Source organism: Oncorhynchus tshawytscha, linkage group LG29 (assembly GCF_018296145.1).
Source record: "Oncorhynchus tshawytscha isolate Ot180627B linkage group LG29, Otsh_v2.0, whole genome shotgun sequence".
NCBI lineage: Eukaryota > Metazoa > Chordata > Actinopteri > Salmoniformes > Salmonidae > Oncorhynchus > Oncorhynchus tshawytscha.
The window spans coordinates 19,029,102-19,048,408 of NC_056457.1; the positions used below are offsets into that span (position 1 = coordinate 19,029,102).

Genomic DNA, 19,307 nt, shown 5'->3' on the forward strand with positions numbered 1-19,307 from the left:
AGAAGGAAAGAAATTCCACAAATTAACTTTTAACAAGGCCCACCAGTAAATTGAAATTGCATTCCAGGTGACCATTCCCGTACCTCATGAAGCTGGTTGAGAGAATGCCAAGAGTGTGCAAAGCTGTCATCAAGTGAAAGGGTGGCTACTTTGAAGAATCTCAAAAACAAAATATATTTTGATTTGTTTTACACTTTTTTGGTTACTAGATGATTCCATAACTATTATTTCATAGCTTTGATGTCTTCTCTATTATTCTACAATGTAGAAAATAGTAAAAATAAAGAAAAACCCTGTAATGAGTAAGTGTGTCCAAACTTTGAACTGGTAATGTATGTGTGTGTGTGTGTGTGTGTGTGTGTGTGTGTGTGTGTGTGTGTGTGTGTGTGTGTGTGTGTGTGTGTGTGTGAACATGCTCTATCTCTATGGTTATAACAACATTATATAGATTGTGTAGATCATATCAAAATGATATAATAGTGAACTACTAGTCCATGACCTGTCCCTGTGCAAGGCTCAACCCTTATTCCCCTTTTCCCGTTAGTCGCGTAAAATCGGCCCAGCTTGGAATCTGTGAGGGTTGGAGTTACCTGACCCAGAGGAGGGCTTGGAATGCGGTAGCCACGCCTGCGGCTCTCTCAGAGGAGGGGCGAGCAACATGTTAGGCTAGGCTACACGCTCACAGCCCTGCCCTGCATCTGCCTCCCGCTCTTCCTCATTGGGGACTAGACATCCTTCCCTAATTCTTGCCTGACTTCTGAATGGTGGAGTCATTTGTCAGTTACAGGGTGGTCTTGTGAAGTTTTCATTGAGGAGGAGAAAAGTGTAATCATATGAGGTAAAGCATAGAGCTGTGCGGGGCTGGGTCGTGCGCGATGTCTGTTAAGGCTACTCCGAAAGAAATTATAGTCACGCTTTTACGCATTTTCAAGTGTCTTCTCTTACCAAACTAAAGGAGAATTAAGAAACAGGACGCTTGACTAACTCCGTTAACTATCCAAGACGGAGATGATGAATTTGCAACTTGCTGACCGTATTTCATAATTGTTTTCTGTTTTAAGCACGGTGAAGTATGTATTTACTATAAGCGTGGTCCAACCGTTATCAACAGGTAGCCTAGTGTGGGTAAACTGCAACATCGTTGATTACAACCACATTTCCCCCCTGTTAGAAATGGTGTGAAACTCCGTGTAACGTTTGTTATCCAACTGGCCCAGATGTTTAGGGTCTTGGATATGGGGTGTCGAAACTAAGGGCAGAGGAAGCAGCTGTGCCTAAACTTTTCTCCGCTGTTGGCTATGACTTATCAAAAGCGCTGTTTTGGACTTGGACTTCTAAAAAGGATGTTGGAGACACCAACGGGACAATGCCCTCTCACCTGGACTTTGGAGAGAGCTGGACGGGTGCATTAAGATTCCCCAATGCCAGATAGCAGCGTATCACAATAAGACAGCTGCCTGTTTATATTTTATACATCTTAAGGAATGGCTTCCCAGGTGGTGTGCGGACTGATCTTCAGGCTGCTGCTGCCAGTTTGTCTCGCTGCAGGTAAGATTTTATGAAGCGTGTTGCTAAAATTGCAGCTGCATCGATAATTGAAAATCCAAGAAATATGTGCAATAATCTAGACATATTACTGAAGTATTTTGAAAAGTTATTGGTTTGTTTTTTTGGGACTTACCATATTGAATTGGAAACGTTCTAAATCAGTCCACTGGCTACATTTGATAATAGCATAAACACTTAGAAAATAAAACAAGCAATAATAATAATATATGCACATCCATATAATAACGATAATAATAATTATTCATTACTATTATTAATATTATTACTGAACTAACAATGTATCCTTCATCAGACCCAGTTATGCAACATTGCAACAACTAACAAAACAATAACTCAACTAAACTTGATGCAAGTAATAAAAATGGCTTAATTATTGATCACTCGATAAAAAGTGCCAATATGAACTAATTTGAAGTAATACAAATATGCGACTAAAACTGTGTTTTTGTTTAGATTAATTGAAATAAATGAAATAGACTGTTTTGTATTTCGGGAATATCGTGTTGGAGGCCAAATAGGTTGTTAAAAAGCCATTGTGAAAATACGTTATTTTCTAATAACTTCAGAGGTAGCATCTAAGCCTAAAGCACGTTTTAGAAGTTTTGTAAAGGATTTATGCTCAGATAATGAAATATTTGTGTTTTAGAGATTATATTAGATGTGACTTTGATGGACTGTGTCTGACACTGTGATTATCTTCAACGTTTAACCCTATTTGCTTGGCTAAATTAAACTATGTGGATGGGGTGTCCAGCAGGACCATAGAACATCATTATATTGTTTAGCAGGACACTGTGGTCAGGTTGTCCTTGTCTGTGATTCACTTCCTATCGTCAGAATATTCAGATTTGTATTCGGGAATATTCTCACTACACAATAATTGCTCACGATCTCGCAGTATGGGGACTAAACTTGCTTTACAAACGAAACCAAAGGGAGCGAGCAAATGTATGTTTTGATGCCTCAAATCACTAGTCAAAGGCTGTGTAGGTTTTATAACACAATTGATGTGATGTTAAGGATGGGTGTTAAAAATAAATATAAACTAATTACATTTCTAAGGATCAGATTGGTGAGATATTGGAACAGATGCCTGCTACTGTAAATGATTGGTCACAATGTTTGGATGAAGCTTATCAGGAGTACACTGCCTAGGGAATCAGTCTCAGATTTGAAGAAAATATGTGATATCATTTAAGATATTTTATCAACATCAACATTGTGTATTTCTATACTAAAGACTGTAGGGTTGGCAAACTACGACAGCTAAGGACATTATTATTATATGACCAGGTATTCATTTTCAAAGCGTTGCAAACTAAATGAGCAACTTGCTGAGGTCATGTCACTTTTGACCATTGAAACCCCCAATATCTGTTATACATGAAACAATGGAAGTATGTTTAGCTGGACATGGATGGACTGAGTCTATCAAATACAGTACAAAATGTCCACCAAATAAAGCATTAACCATTACACGTTTTGTTCTCAATGGCATCACCTCATAGGAGAGTATTCATTGGGGTGGCAGCGTAGCCTAGTGGTTAGAGTGTTGGACTAGTAACCAAAAGTTTGCAAGATCAAATCCCTGATCTGACAAGGTATAAATCTGCCCCTGTACAAGGCAGTTAACTCACTATTCCTAGGCCTTCATAGAAAATAAGAATTTGCTCTTAACTGACTTGCCTCGTAAAAGAAAATAGTGTATGCCACCAACACATTCCTTCAGTTTGGCAGTGATAAAGATTTGTGTGGGAGACTATCAGCACCTCTCAAACCAGATTAACTTCCAACTTTGAAAGATGTTATATTACTCGTCCTCTGTCTTCCTTCTTATTATTCCTCCCTTTTCAGTCCTTTTATCTGACTCTGTGCAGTCTCTTTTACGACACGCCCACACTCAATGGGAGGACGAGCAGTCAGAGTTTCAGAGTCCCCTGGTAATGTGATTGTCCAGCGACATGTCTGTTCTATGACTCATGGTTTATCTGGAAGGCTTGTTTATACAGACCTATCGAAGCTGGGCGACCAATACCAGTGCTGATTGATATCTCTTGTTTTGGAGGAGTTCAGTCAATTAACAACTACCCATCCTCATGACTCACCATTGGCCAGATGGTGAAAATGTAGATCTCTACATTTTTTGCAAGTGTCACCATTTTAAACATGACGGAGATAAAAAATTGGCAGTAATTTCCTGCAATTCTACACATTTTACGATGACTTATGCCATGTTCATGTGATATCTGAGTGAGAGTCACTCAGCAATCTACAAAATGTTAGCTGACATGGAAAAATTGACTGACATATCAATTGGACAAGTGCTGATGCATTACCACATTTTGAAATAGTTAAGATAGCATGTTGTGTATTATACTAACAGTAAGATAATACCCCAACTGACTTCCTGGTTGGGGGCCCCCTATTGTCCACAGGGCCCTAAGCAGCTGCTTATGTGGCTTGTGTAAAACAGGTTTTATGCTCAGATAATGAAATATTTGCTGTTTTAGAGATGATATTAGATGTGACTTTGATGGATTGTGTCTGAAAGTGGTATTTTCTATAAAGTTTTCAAAATATGATATGATTACTTCGTTTTTTGTTTTTTCAAAATTGCTCCTTAATATTTTTCAAAATCTTCTATGACTCTTTGAAACATGGAGTGTTCTCAGGCAGCTGTGGTTGGGTCTTTCCTAGTAGAAACGGGGAGGCAGGTATCCTAGCAGTTGAGAGCCTTTGGCCAGTATTCGGAAGGTTGCTGGTTCAAATTCAAGTGATGCCTTGGTGAAAAATCTGTAGATGTGCCCTTGAGCAAGGCACTTAACCCTATCAGATGGTGAAAATGTAGATTTATTTTAAAGTGGCACCATTAGGGTCATTTCTGGCATTTTGGAAGGAAGCCCTAAGCCAGATTTGGTCAATTCTGTTCATGTAGAGTATGATTACATTGGATGACAAATTTTGAAAGGTGTTTTTCAAAGACCAGTTTGAGGAAGAGGGAGAGAGAAACAGAGAGAGAGAGGGAGGGTGAGACAGATCCACAGATGACACAATCGCTATTGCACTCCACACTGCCCTTTCCCACTTTGACAAAAGGAACACATACAGTATGTGAGAATGCTGTTAATTGAGTACAGCTCAGTATTCAACACCGTAGTGCTCTCCAAGCTCATCACTAAGTTAAGGACCCTGGGACTCTGAACACTTTCCTCTAGAACTGGATCCTGGAGGGATCCAGGGATGTCCCCAGGGAGTGAGGGTAGGCAACAATACACGGGGGCCCCTCAGAGGTACGTACCTAGTCCCCTCCTGTATTTCCTGTTAAACCACACTTGCATGGCCGCGCACGACTCCAACACCATCATTACGTTTGCAGACGACACAACGGTGGTAGGCCTGATCACGGACGATGATGATACAGCCTATAGGGAGGAGGTCAGAGACCTGGCAGTGTGGTGTCAGGACAAGAACCTCTCCCTCAACGTCAGCAAGACAAAGGAGCTGATCGTGGACTACAGGAAACTGAGGGCCGCCCCATCCACATTAACAGGGCTGTAGTGGAGCAGGTCGAGAGCTTCAAGTTCCTCTGTGTCCACATCACCAAGGATCTATCATGGTCCAAACACACCAACAAAGTTGTGGAGAGGGCACGACAACACTTCTTCCCCCTCAAAAAGTTCTACAGATGCACCATTGAGAGCATCTTGACTGGCTGCATCACCGCTTGGTATGGCAACTGCTTGCCACCTGACCGCAAAACGATACAGAGTGTAGTGCGGATGACCCAGTACATCACTGAGCTAAGCTCCCTGCAATCCAGGACCTCTATACCAAGCAGTGTCAGAGGAAGGCCCTAAAAACTGTCAAAGACTCCAGCCAACCAAGTCATAGATTGTTGTCTCTGCTACACCACAGCAAGCAGTACAGATGCGCCATTTCTGGAACCAAAAGCACCCTGAACAGCTTCTACTCCCAAGGCATAAGACTGCTAAATAGTTAGTTAAATAGTTAACTAAATAGCTATCTGCATTGACCCTTTTTGCACTAACTTTTTTGACTCATCACATACGCTGCTGCTACTATTTACTACCTGTCACTTTATTCCTAGTTATACAGTGCATTCGGGAAATATTCAGACCCTTGACTTTTTCCACATTTTGTTACGTTACAGTCTTATTCTAAAATGGATTCAATTTTTTTAAACTCGTTAATCTACACTGAATACCACATAATCACAAAGTGAAAACAGGTTTTTAGAAATGTTTGCTAATATATATATATAAAAAAAATACCTTACTTACATAAGTATTCAGACGCGTTGTTATGAGACTCGAATTGAGCTCAGGTGCATCCTGTTTCCCATTGACCATCCTTAAGATGTTTCTACAACTTCATTGGAGTCCACCTGTGGTAAATTCAATTGATTGGACATGATTTGGAAAGGCACACACCTGTCTATATAAGGTCACACAGTTGACAGTGCATGTCAGAGCAAAAACCAATCAAAGGAATTGTCCGTAGAGCTCTGAGACAGGATTGTGCCGAGGCACAGATCTGGAGAAGGGTACCAAAAAATGTCTGCAGGATTGAAGGTCCCCAAGAACACAGTGGCCTCCATCATTCTTAAATGGAAGAAGTTTTGAACCACTAAGACTCTCCCTAGAGCTGGCTGCCCAGCCAAACTGAGAAATCGGGGGACAAGGGCCTTGGTCAGGGAGGTGACTAAGAACCCGATGGTCACTCTAACAGAGCTCCAGAGTTCCTCTGTGGAGATGGGAGAACTTTCCAGAAGGACAACCATCTCTGCAGCACTACACCAATTAGGCCTTTATGGTAGTGTGGCCAGATGGAAGCCACTCCTCAGTAAAAGGCACATGGCAGCCCGCTTGGAGTTTGCCAAAAGGACCTAAAGGACTCTCAGATCATCAGAAACAAGATTATCTGGTCTGCTGAAACCAAGATTGAACTCTTTGTCCTGAAGGCCAAGCTACCCGTCTGGAGGAAACCTGGCACCATCCATACGGTGAAGCACAGTGTTAGCAGCATCTTGCTGTGGGGACGTTTTTCAGCGGCAGGCACTGGGAGACTACTGGGAGACTAGGATCAAGGGAAAGATGAACAGAGCAAAGTACAGAGAGATCCATTATGAAAACATGCTCCAGAGTGCTCAGACCTCAGACTTGGTTCACCTTCCAACAGGACAATGACCCTAAGCACACAACCAAGACAATGCAGGAGTGGCTTCGGGACAAGTCTCTGAATGTTCTTGAGTCGCCCAGCCAGAGTCCGGACTTGAACCTGATTGAACATCTCTGGAGAGACCTGAAAATAGCTGTGCAGCGATACTCCCCATCCAACCTGTCAGAGCTTGAGAAGATCTGCAGAGAAGAATGGGAGAAACTCCCCAAATACAGGTGTGCCAAGCTTATAGTGTCATGCACAAGAAAGTACTGACTAAAGAGTCTGAATACTTATGTAAATGTGATATTTAAATGTTATTGTTTTTGTGCAAAAATGTATAAAACCCTTTTTTGCTTTGTCATTATGGGGTATTGTGTGTAGATGGGTAGATGGGTGACAAAAACATCTATTTAATCCATTTTGAATTCAGGCTCTAACACAACAAAATGTGCAATAAGTCAAGGAGTATTAATAATATCTGAAGGCACTGTACATGATGGTCCAAGCAGAAGCAAACATTTGTCTGGACTTGGTGTCAAATACCTAGAGAGAAATACTTCAATTTTTGGGGGGGTATACATGTGTGATTATTATTCAATTTCTGGTCAGTTGGTTGAAGTTTAATCTAAGTTAAAGTGCCTCTAAAGTAGTTGATGCCATTATCAGTAAAACAGTTTATGGCCCATTGTTAAAATAAGATGGAGTTTTATCACTCTGTAGTTCCCTGGATATCTCTCACTCTCTGTCTCTCTCTCACTCTCTGTCTCTGTCTCTCTCTCTCGATCTCCCTTTCGTTTGGCTTTATAGTCAGACTATTCATACAGTTTTATCTAACTGTTTCCTGTCTATAATCTGACAGCAGTGCCACTGAAATACACTCAGCCACCTGAATAGATCTTTTGTGCGAACTCCCCCAACCACACAGAACCCAGAGCACCCCCCCCACCCAACACACACACACTTAAGCAATCACAGACAGACTACAAGAAACAAGCCAGTTGTATATCACACCTGACAATGTCTGGTTATAAGAGCTAAAGATGTGTGCTAAAGTGGCTTCGGGACAAGTCTCTGAATGATCTTGAGTAGCCCAGCCAGAGCCTGGATTTGAACCTGATCAAACATCTCTGGAGAGACCTGAAAATAGCTGGTCTCTCCTTAAGAGGATCTGCAGAGACGAATGGAAGAAACTCCCCAAATACAGGTGTGCCAAGCTTGTAGCGTCATACCCAAGAAGACTCTGTTATCGCTGCCAAAGGTGCTTCAACAAAGTACTGAGTAAAGGATCTGAATACTTATGTAAATGTTATATTTGTTTTTTATGTCTAAAAACCTGTCTTTGCTTTGTCATTATGGGGTATTGTGTGTAGATTGATGAGGGGTAAAAAACTATTTAATTAATTTTAGAATAAGGCTGTAACGTTACAAAATGTGGAAATGTCAAGGGGTCTGAATACTTCCCGAATGCATGGTATGTACTGTATATATCTACCTCAATTACCTCGTACCCCTGCACATAGACTTAGTACTGGTAGCCCTTGTATATTGCCATGTTATCATTACTCATTATGTATCTATTATTATTATTGCTATTATTATGTGTTTTACTTTTCTATTATTTCACTACTTTCTTTCTCTCTGCATTGTTGGGAAGTGCCCGTAAGCATTTCCCTGTTAGTCCACACCTGTTGTTTGCAAAGCATGTGACGAATAGATGTTTTATTTGAGACGGTGGTCTTCCTATCACCTGATGAAACAGCTTCTTGAAGGATAGTTTGTATCTGATCTATCTCACTTGAAATAAGAGTGCCGGTATTTGCCTTCTTAACAAATGATAGGACATAAGAATCCATGAGCTTTTAGACCAAGTAGAGTGATAGCTGTTTCTAACTATACATCTCAACCAGTGAGACTAATGTGTAAACAAAAGAAGACATTATACCTGAGTGCTATTTCATGTTCCAGTCATAGGCTACTGCCCCCTCAAGTTCCCCTCACAGCGCACTGGTGACCATCAACCAATTTTGTTTCGTTTTTATTAAAGCTTTTTATGCGGTTTTCTCTTTGGAAAAACACTTTTTTTTTGCATGGGTCCCCAGGATGTATACAGAGACTATAAAGTTTATAGAGAGCTGCGCCGGTGAATGAGCTAAATGGATAAATGAAGCTGTGCATGGCTGGAGAGGAAGGGACCAGTGTTTGTACATGGTGTGCCGCAAGGCTTTCCAGATAACTTTAAGCTGTCCCTTAGCCCTGAGTCTTGCCACGCATGCCTCTTCTCTGCCCTTGAAAACAACTGTTACTGGAACTTTTGGAAGCCTCATTGGCTCTGCTAAATTATCATGGTGGCTGCCATTTGTGCTGAGTTACCCAGCATCTCCCCTTGATTAGTCTGAGAATATGAGCATTTAAATGAGGCTGGGATTTGAGTGTGTGCTGCCCCAAAAACACATATTGCTTTCTCTCCGCTTTGTTATCAGTAAAACATCTCTCTCTCTCTCTCTCTCAATTCAATTTAAGGGCTTTATTGGCATGGACAACACATGTTAACATTTCCAAAGCAAGTGAAGTAGATAGTAAACAAAAGTCAAATAAACAATACAAATGAACAGTAAACATTAACAGTCTTTAGTCAATAAGTATTCAACCATTTTGTTATGGCAAGTCTAAATAAGTTCAGGAGTGTTTATCATGATTTTTGAATAACTACCTCATCTCTGTACCCCACATATACAATAATTATCTGTAAGGTCCCTCAGTTGAGCACTGAATTTCAAACACAGATTCAACCACAAAGACCAGGGAGGTTTTCCAATGCCTCGCAAAGAAGGGCACCTAATGGTAGATGCATTGAATATCCATTTGAGCATGGTGAAGTTATTAATTACACTTTGGATGGTGTATCAATACACCCAGTAACTACAAAGATACAGGTGTCCTTCCTAACTCAGTTGCCGGAGAGGAAGGAAACCACTCAGGGATTTCAACATGAGGCCAATGGTGACTTTAAAACAATTACATAGTGTAATGGCTGTGATAGGACAAAACGAAGGATGGATCAACAACATTGTAGTTTACTCCACAATACTTACATTATTGACAGAATAAAAATATTCCAAAACATGCATCCTGTTTGCAACAAGGCACTAAAGTAATACTGACTTTCTGTCCTGAATACATATTGTATTGTTTGGGGCAAATCAATACAACACATTACTGAGTACCTCTCTGCATATTTTTTATTATAGAGGTAGCTGCATCATGTTATAGTTATGCTTTTAATTGTTACAGACTGGGGAGTTAAAACACAAGGCCAAATATAAAATGGAGTTGCTTACCAAGACTGTGAAGACTGTGAAGACTGTGAAGGTTCCTGAGTGGCCAAGTTACAGTTGTGACTTAAATCTGCTTGATAATCCATGATAATGATTAACAACCAATTTGACAGAGCATGAAGAATTTTGAAAATAATAATGTGATAATATAGGGGCGGCAGGTAGCCTAGTGGGTAGAGCATTGGGCCAGTAACCGGAAGGTTGCTGGATCGAATCCCTCAGCTGATAAGGTAAAATTCTGTTGTTCTGCCCCTGAACAAGGCAGTTAACCCACTCTTCCCTGGTAGGCTGTCATTTGACTTGCATAGGTAAAAAATATTGTGTAGTCCAGCTGTTGGAAAAGTCTTACACACTTACCCAGAAAGAGTCAAAACTGTAAGGTGGTTCTAACATGTATTGACTCATGGTTGTGAATGCTTATGTGAATGAGATCTATCTGTATTTAATTTTCAATATATTTGCAAACATTTCTAAAACATATTTTCACTTTGTTATTACGGGGTATTGTGTGTAGATGGGTGAGAATTTTTTTTTTTAAATTCATTTTGAATTCAGGCTCTAACTTGACTTATTCCAAGTATGGAATAAGTCAAGTGGTATGAATAATTTCTGAAGGCATTGTACATGATATCCCCAGCAGAAGCAAACATCAAATACCTAAGTGAGAAATATATGAGAAAACAGCTTTTGGCCCATTGTTAAAATAAGATGGGGATTTATCACTCTGTAGTTCCCTGGAGCGCTCTCTCTCTCTCTCTCTCTCTCTCTCTCTCTCTCTCTCGCTCTCTCAATTCAATTCAATTTGTCAATTCAAAGGGCTTCATTGGCATGGGAAACATATGTTAACATTGCCAAAGCTAGTGAGGTAGATAATATACAAAAGTAAAATAAACAATAAAAATTAACAGTAAACATTACACATACAGAAGTTTCAAAACAATAAAGACATTACAAATGTCATAATATATATATACAGTTTTGTAACAATGTACAAATGGTTAAAGTACTCTCTCTCTCACACTCTCTCACTCTCTCTCTCTTCCCCCTTTGGCTTTATAGTCAGACTATTCATACAGTTTTATCTTAACTGTTTCCTGTCTATAATCTGACAGCAGTGCCACTGAAATACACTCAGCCACCTGAATGGACCTTTTGTGCGAACTCCCCCAACCACACAGAACCCAGAGCCCCTCCCACCCATCCACTTAAGCAATCACAGGCAGACTACTAGAAACAAGCCAGTTCTATATCACACCTCACAGTGTCTGGTTTCAAGAGCTAAAGATGTGTTTTTGTTTTACCTTTCAATTCAATCTCAAGTTAATTATAGGATTGACATTGTGTGTAAAATAATGGGGTAAGAATAATATTCTTTCCAGTTTAGTAGGTTTGTTAATCTGACAGTGATAGTATAATTAGAAAGCCTTCTGAATAAGCCCATCGATTACTTAGGTGATTGAGGTTACTGAAATACACCTCCCACGTTCTTACTATACTGTATTTAACACAGCCAAGACTCCTGGATACAGGGCCCATGATTGATTGCGGACATCATTTATACAGCTCAGAAATGTAACTTTGGCTGGAGGGTACTTAGTTTAGGCTTAGGCCCATATACCTTGTCTAAATAAAGAATCAACAGGTTATTATTGTTTCAGGGTTTACCTTTGCCACACGAGGTAGGCTCTCCATTGAGCCAGGCTGTGAGGGGGCTAACGCTGCTCACACTGGCAGCTGCATTGCTCGTTTGTTTGTTGGACCGATGTGCAAATTGACAAGCTAGCAGACGCCAACACTTAACAATACAGACCTGTGGAAGCAACGGTCACACTGAAAGATGTGCCAAGCCTTTGGTCCCAAAGCTCCCACTTGCAGACAAAACAAACATTTGTATTTAAGCTTTCTGTCTTTTACCACAGTTCTGCCTGTTACAGAAATTAACACAATTTAATATTCTGGAAGCACAACCTGTTGTTGTCGAAGTATCTGATGTCTTTGTGGTAAAGTGATTTCAGTATTAGTGTTTCATTTTTTTCCTACTGAGTTAGTGATGGCTGGTTTGATGTACTCATCAAGAATAACCTTATGCAACAATGCCTATGGATTCTTCCATTAATAACCCTGTAATGAACTTCCCGTCTCTCTGATTCTGGTCTCGCATCATCTCAATGATGACTCATATCTGTTTAACTGGCTATTGAAATAGCTTCCAGAAAGGGTTAGTCATAGAAGTCACTCAACTAGGAGACAGATGGTAGTTCTTGCAAGGCATCTGGGCTCCCGAGGGACACCGAGGTCTAAGGCACTGCATCTCAGTGCTAGAAGCGTCACTACAGACCCTGGTTTGACTCCAGGCTGTTTCACAACCAGCAGTGATTGGGAGTTACTAGTAGTTTGTCTTGGGGTCATGAAATATCTCCCAGACTCTTCCACAATCACCATGGGTGCGTTGGTATTGAGCTAAGACTAAGAGTACCGTGAATCAAACTGTAGTTAGTTACTAAAACTCAGGACCCTGTTCCCTCAATCCTGGATACTGGGCTTCTGACAAGTCAAAAATAGTATTATTTTTGCACTGCAAGAATACAAGGATTCTCAATTTATGGACACAGTTTGGCACAAAATTGTCTAAACTGACTACCATAATGTACAATGGTAGTATCATCCGATTACCTGTCAGTTGTTTCTTAAAGAGTTAAATCCCTGAGGGTGGAAAGGTGGACATGACAGGGTGATGGTAAAAGTGATGTGGGGTGGGGGAGTGGGAATTGCAGGCAGAGTGCAGCTAGTTTTAGTCTGTTTTTTTTTAGCAACAAGGCTCACTAGAGTTAGTTCTGTCTCATTCCTGAACTTCAGACATTTTTAAGTTTGGCAGTTCTAGTGTAAACAGAGCCCAGTTAAATAACAGATTGAGTTACCTGTGAAAACGGAACCATTTTGGAGGGGGCCGGTGAGAGAGGCGAACTTGGGTGTCTGCGCACACTGTTCCCGCCGGAGGTTTCTGTCCTCTCCGCCTCCCATTAATTTCACCAGCATCAATGAACTGACATATTTACGCCTAACATTAATGTTTAGCTCTGATATAAACATTTGGGAACATTTTGGGGTCTTTTTAATATGTTTTGGATATATATTCATCGGCACTTGGTATTATTTTAATGTCAACATCAATGTTATTCAGTGTAGACACGGACTATGCCAGGGACTTCGAGAATTTTCTCTCGGCCAAAAACTCACCGGACAGAAAACACTCACTCTGAATAAACAATACTGCCAGAAATGAACCGTCAATATTGAAACGACAACTATTCATAAATCTTCAGGCCAGTTCTGATTATTAATAGTTGATTGACACCAATGTATGATTTACTGTGAAAGTCTAAATTCCTTATCTCTCAAGTCATTAGTAAGATAAATAAGATCAGTAGTTTTATATTAATGACCATCACTCAAGATCATAACTTTATATTAAAGATATGTGATAGTATAACATGCCTTGTATTTCACATGTACTTTATATGGGATCCTTGACTCTCCATCCCTCACCCCATGATGACCCTCATAACCAGGCAGTTTAAAATCTGAATTACACATTTCCTGGAGCAAAATATAATTTTAGTATCCCAAGAGATATTCTCTGTATAGCCAATCATGTGTTATGAAACATACATTTGACTTTCAACATTACTTATTTGCTTTCTGTGTCCACTTGAGAGCATTGTGCCTATGGTGCTGTAAAAAGCTCAAATGTATTGCATGATTTCTAGGACTTGGGCTTTACTGACCAAACAAAACCAAAATAATATCCCCAAAGAAGAAATGGGTACGTGTATGGTTATTTATTTTGACAAGCAAAGATGTGTCCTGGTGGGTGTCTTGTGGGCAATTCCACGGAAACGGAATTAGGTGTTGTTTTTTCACTTTAAAATGTAGGCCAAACAAAAAGCATTGATTTCAAAGGTGAACAAACCATACAACTCTATGCACAAAAAATGATTATAAGTGGAAGAACTGTGCCGAGCAACAGAAAAACATTCAAATCTCCCTCAGGTTTTTATGCGACCACGTTTTCCAAAAATATTGCCTCCAAATTAAGATTCAAAGATGTCTGCAGAAAGAATGGGTTGTCAGCTATGACATGTCACCTTGAGTTTAAAAACATATATTTTGGTGATTGAACTACAGTACAGTAAGTGAAGTGGATTTACACCCGGTAATGGAATACGGTTATATAATTACATCATGGGTCTCTGATCTGTACTACACAGAAATGCATAATTATGGATATGAATGTCATTCTCTTCATGTTTCACAAGTTTGGACATCACAGAGCAGCACAGCACAGCACAGCACAGTAGAGTACAGTGCATTACAATACACCACAGCACAGCACAGCACAGTAGAGTACAGTACATTACAATACACCACAGCACAGCACAGCACAGCAGAGCACAGTAGAGTACAGTGCATTACAATACACCACAGCACAGCACAGCACAACACAGCAGAGCACAGTAGAGTACAGTACATTACAATACACCACAGCACAGCACAGTAGAGCACAGCAGAGCACAGTAGAGTACAGTACATTACAATACACCACAGCACAGCACAGCACAGCAGAGCACAGTAGAGTACAGTACATTACAATACACACAGCACAGCACAGCACAGTAGATTACAGTGCATTACAATACACCACAGCACAGCACAGCACAGCACAGCACAGCACAGCACAGCAGAGCACAGTAGAGTACAGTACATTACAATACACCACAGCACAGCACAGCAGAGCACAGTAGAGTACAGTACATTACAATACACCACAGCACAGCAGAGCACAGTAGAGTACAGTGCATTACAAAACACCACAGCACAGCACAGCAGAGCACAGTAGAGTACAGTACATTACAATACACCACAGCACAGCACAGCAGAGCACAGTAGAGTACAGTGCATTACAATACACCACAGCACAGCACAGCACAGCACAGCACAGCACAGCAGAGCAGAGCACAGTAGAGTACAGTACATTACAATACACCACAGCACAGCACAGCAGAGCACAGTAGAGTACAGTACATTACAATACACCACAGCACAGCACAGCAGAGCACAGTAGAGTACAGTGCATTACAATACACCACAGCACAGCACAGCACAGCACAGCACAGCACAGCACAGCACAGCACAGCACAGCAGATTAGGGTAGAGTGCAGTAGAGTACACTAGAGTTCAGTAAAGTAAAGTACAGCAGTACAGTAGAGTACAATATATTGTACTCTACTGTACTATACTTTATACTTTTCTTTACTGTATTGTACTGTACTCTACTCTGCTATAATCACTGTACTGTAGAGGTCTTCACGCATCCAAAAAGTTGGACTGTATCGAAATGGATCTGTGGCTTTCCCACCCAACCTGATATGAATAAATATATATTTTTTAAACAAGACCTGTTCCGAATGGCCCAGAGGACAGTCAGACCCATTCCGAAAAGGCCAGTGGAATTAACAGACCCAAACAGACATGTGCCATTTCAGATCCGAGAGACCGGTTCAGTCCAAGAGTAGAAAGAGAGAGAGAAAGAAACCTTCGACTGGGCGCAGTCAGCGCTATCAATAAACGAGTGATAATGGCCAAATGTTCAACAGTTGTGTCCTTAAAAATTGCCTTTAACAAATTACAAAACAAATATTTGTTGTGTTTCCATGTGTAGCATATTCAAAACTTTACAGTCAATTACTTCCTAAAACAATGATTGTCCACCTCATGGTTCAGCTGTTGGAGATTTGAGCGCTAAATGCATCAGGACATTGTATGGACATACCAGTGCCTTCAGAAAGTATTCAGACCCCTTGACTTTTTCCACATTCTTTTATGTTACAGCCTTATTCGAAAATATATTTAATAAATAAAAATCCTCAGCAATCTACACACAGCCAAGGCAACACAGGACTGGCTTCAGGACAACTCTCTTAATGTCCTTGAGTGGCCCAGCCAGAGCCCGGACATGAACCTGATCGAACATCTCTGAAGAGACCTGAAAATAGCTGTGCAGCAACGCTCCCCATCCAACCTGACAGAGCTTGAGAGGATCTCTAGAGAAGATGGGGATAAACTCCCCAAATACAGGTGTGCCAAGCTTGTAGCGTCATACCCAAGAAGACTTGAGGCTGTAATCGCTGCCAAATGTGCTTCAACAAGGTACTGAGTAAAAGGTATATACTTATAATACTTATGTAAATGTATATTTAAATTAAAAAAACGTTTTGCTAAAACTATTTTTGCTTTGTCATTAACGGGTATTGTGTGTAGATTGATGAGCAACAAAACCCCCAATTTTTTAACAATTTTAGAATAAGGCCGTAACCTAAGAAAATGTGGAAAAATTCAAGGAATCTGAACACTTTCCGAATGCACTGTAGGCTTATAGGCCTAGTCATCCGCTGTATGATATCCATATTTAAAACATAAACATAAAGGAAGAGAAGCTGAGGTCTAGCCCTAGAGGAACTGAGAGAAAGATGGAGATATTCTGGCGCCATGTTCCTGACACCGACATGCTTTCCTTCATATGCTACTTGTCAGATAGGCTACTACTGCTACACAGAAGGAGGCTTATTAGAACATTTTCAATCAGAATATTTTTTATAAAGATAAGCATCATATTGTTAGATTAAAAGAGTAACACCTGGTCGGCCTAAAACCTTCTTCCTCACCTCATGTTGAACTGTCAGTTGGATCGCTGGTGCGCACTGCCTTCATAGGCCTTCGCAGAAGTTTCTTCACTTTATAAGGGTAATATCAAAAGTAGTCCTACTGTAAATCAAGTCATTGTTTATAGGGGAAATACGAACAGGTTAATATACTGGGTCAGTAAATTACGTTTTGCATCTCGCCCCTTTGGTTTTTCCTTTTCATGGTTTGAGTGCAAGTGGCCCTAGACCTACTGGTAATTATATTATATTGAGTTAAACACAACATTAACTTAATTTGGCCAAAGGAAATGGCTCAACAGAATGAAACAAAACACTTGTTGCATAGCCTATTTAAAAAACTGGTTTAAACCTTCAAAATGATGACCAAATGACCATCAAAGGTGAGTAGACCCTACTTACCTAACAAATGACAGCAATGGGCTAAATAGCACAAAATTAAAAATATGAAATAAAACCCTTTTAAAAAATATAAAGAACTGTTTTAAATTCTTAAATAGGCCTACGATAATAATAATAATAATAATAATGATAAAACAAATGATAATAAATACGAAAATAAATAAATACAAGTTCAAACCTGAAGTTGCACAGTCCATATGGCCTCGCCAACTTCCTCTCATCTTTGTCCACCAGATGTCCATTCTCCTTGTAGTCTTCTTTTCACTATACTCTTTCTCCTCTAACTGTTGATTTACACCAATGAAAAAGGCCTCTATCTTAACAACCAACAGTAGCCTAGGCCAATGCTCCTTTCACTTGCTCTCTTTCTCCCCGGCAACAGGCGCCCCTGATGTGGAACTAGTTTCAGCTGGACATAGGCTATACATTTTATAGAGTTGCAATTGTCTGACACAGATAACAAGCTCACACAGTTCTCATCGACTCACACACTTAAAATTATCAGAGGATGGGTCCAATTGGGTCCAGTCGGTAAATCAATTGAAATTGCAAATACCCGAGACTCGTGGCAACGATATCAGACCCGACCCAGATCCGAGACAAAAGTCAGAATTTCATGTCTGTCAGACCCGTGAAGACCTTTAATGTACTGTATTCTACTATCCTATCCAAACTTGTGAAACACGCGTCTATGACAGGTTCAGATTTAGTCCAGTCCGTCTGTGGATGTTCAAGTCAAGGCCAGGGTGAACTGACCAAATTTCAACTACTTTTCAACGTCGATTGACGTCCGGTGTCGGTCGGTGCTTTGTAGGTGAGGATGCTGGTTAAAGTAAATGGAAAGAGAGGGGGCTCCTGGGTAGGTGTCAGTAAGATCTAGGAGAGATTACATTAACTGGGAGGGGTTGTCCAGACTGTTTTAACACTCTTGCTTTGACCACCTGATGACAGAAAGAGAAAGAAATCACTTATCAGCTGCACATAACAGTATGCCAGTGGAAGGGAGGACAGTAGCAGGTGGCCCAACTGTGGATTATGATTTCCCATTGTAGCCAATTCAGCTGTAGTAATTCCGTTACAGATTTTTTGGGGTCATTCAGTTGGCAAACAATGGTATTCCTTTTACATAAAAAAAAAGAATGAAAAATAAATACTAATGTGTTATCTAAACTGACTATCATAATGTACAATAGTAGTACCATCTGATTACCAGTGTTAATTACTTAATAATTCATAAATAAAATTGATATATGTGAAATCACTATAATTTATTGGTAGGTCTACCATTACTTGTTACTTGTGTGAACTTTCATTATCCTCCCTCCTCATGAGGTAGAAAAGGACATATTTATTAAACTTGGAGAAGGTAAATTATTTCCACAAAACTAAATATAAGTGTTGATATTAGTTGGCAGGGGTCCTTACATCAACATGATTGTGTTTTGATGTATTTCTGATACCTTTTAAGACTTTTTCTGGAAGATGTTTCCTAAGACCCCTTTTCCATCTGTTTATCCAGAAATCAGCCTAATTTGTAAGATGTTAAATGGTTGAAAAATATACAGTATCAATGCCTTCATTTCTCAAAAATATATACTCTTAGCTTAATTTGGTGTTGAGCCAGTAATCCAAAGGTTGCTGGATCGAGTCCCCGAGCTGACAAGGTTAACATCGGCCATTCTGCCCCTGAACAAGGCAGTTAACCCACTGTTCCCCAGTAGGCCGTCATTGTAAATAAGAATTTGTTCTTAACTGACTTGACTAGTTAAATCAAGTTTAAATAAAATACAATTTGACATCCAATTTGATATGCTCCTTTGAACTTCACATGTTGGTGCTCATGGGTCCTTTTAGATGGAAATGCCCTTGTTTAAACAGGACAAATTATTATTTGAATTTGTGCACAATCCCCCTCAATTCTAGTGACTCATCGGGCAAAGAGTAGGGAAGTTCCAGAGGCTCTATTCTCCAGTGTGCGAGTACGTGCCAAACTGATATTCACAAACAGAAACAACAACAACAACAACCCACTACACAGCACATTCTCTAAGATGGTCAACATACAGTCTCCAAATTCTGTCAAATAAGTCTGGTTAATGTC

General features: G+C 40.2%; 1 protein-coding gene across 1 annotated transcript in view; it reads left to right on the plus strand.

Moving 5' to 3' along the window:
- Positions 1-790: 790 nt before the first annotated feature.
- Positions 791-19,307, plus strand: part of LOC112227509 (piezo-type mechanosensitive ion channel component 2) — a 149,633-nt gene continuing 131,116 nt past the window's right edge. Inside the window, exon 1 of the mRNA XM_042308822.1 lies at positions 791-1,548. Coding sequence (XP_042164756.1) covers positions 1,485-1,548 — 64 coding nt within the window. The 5' untranslated portion in view covers positions 791-1,484. The remainder of the gene's footprint in view (positions 1,549-19,307) is intronic.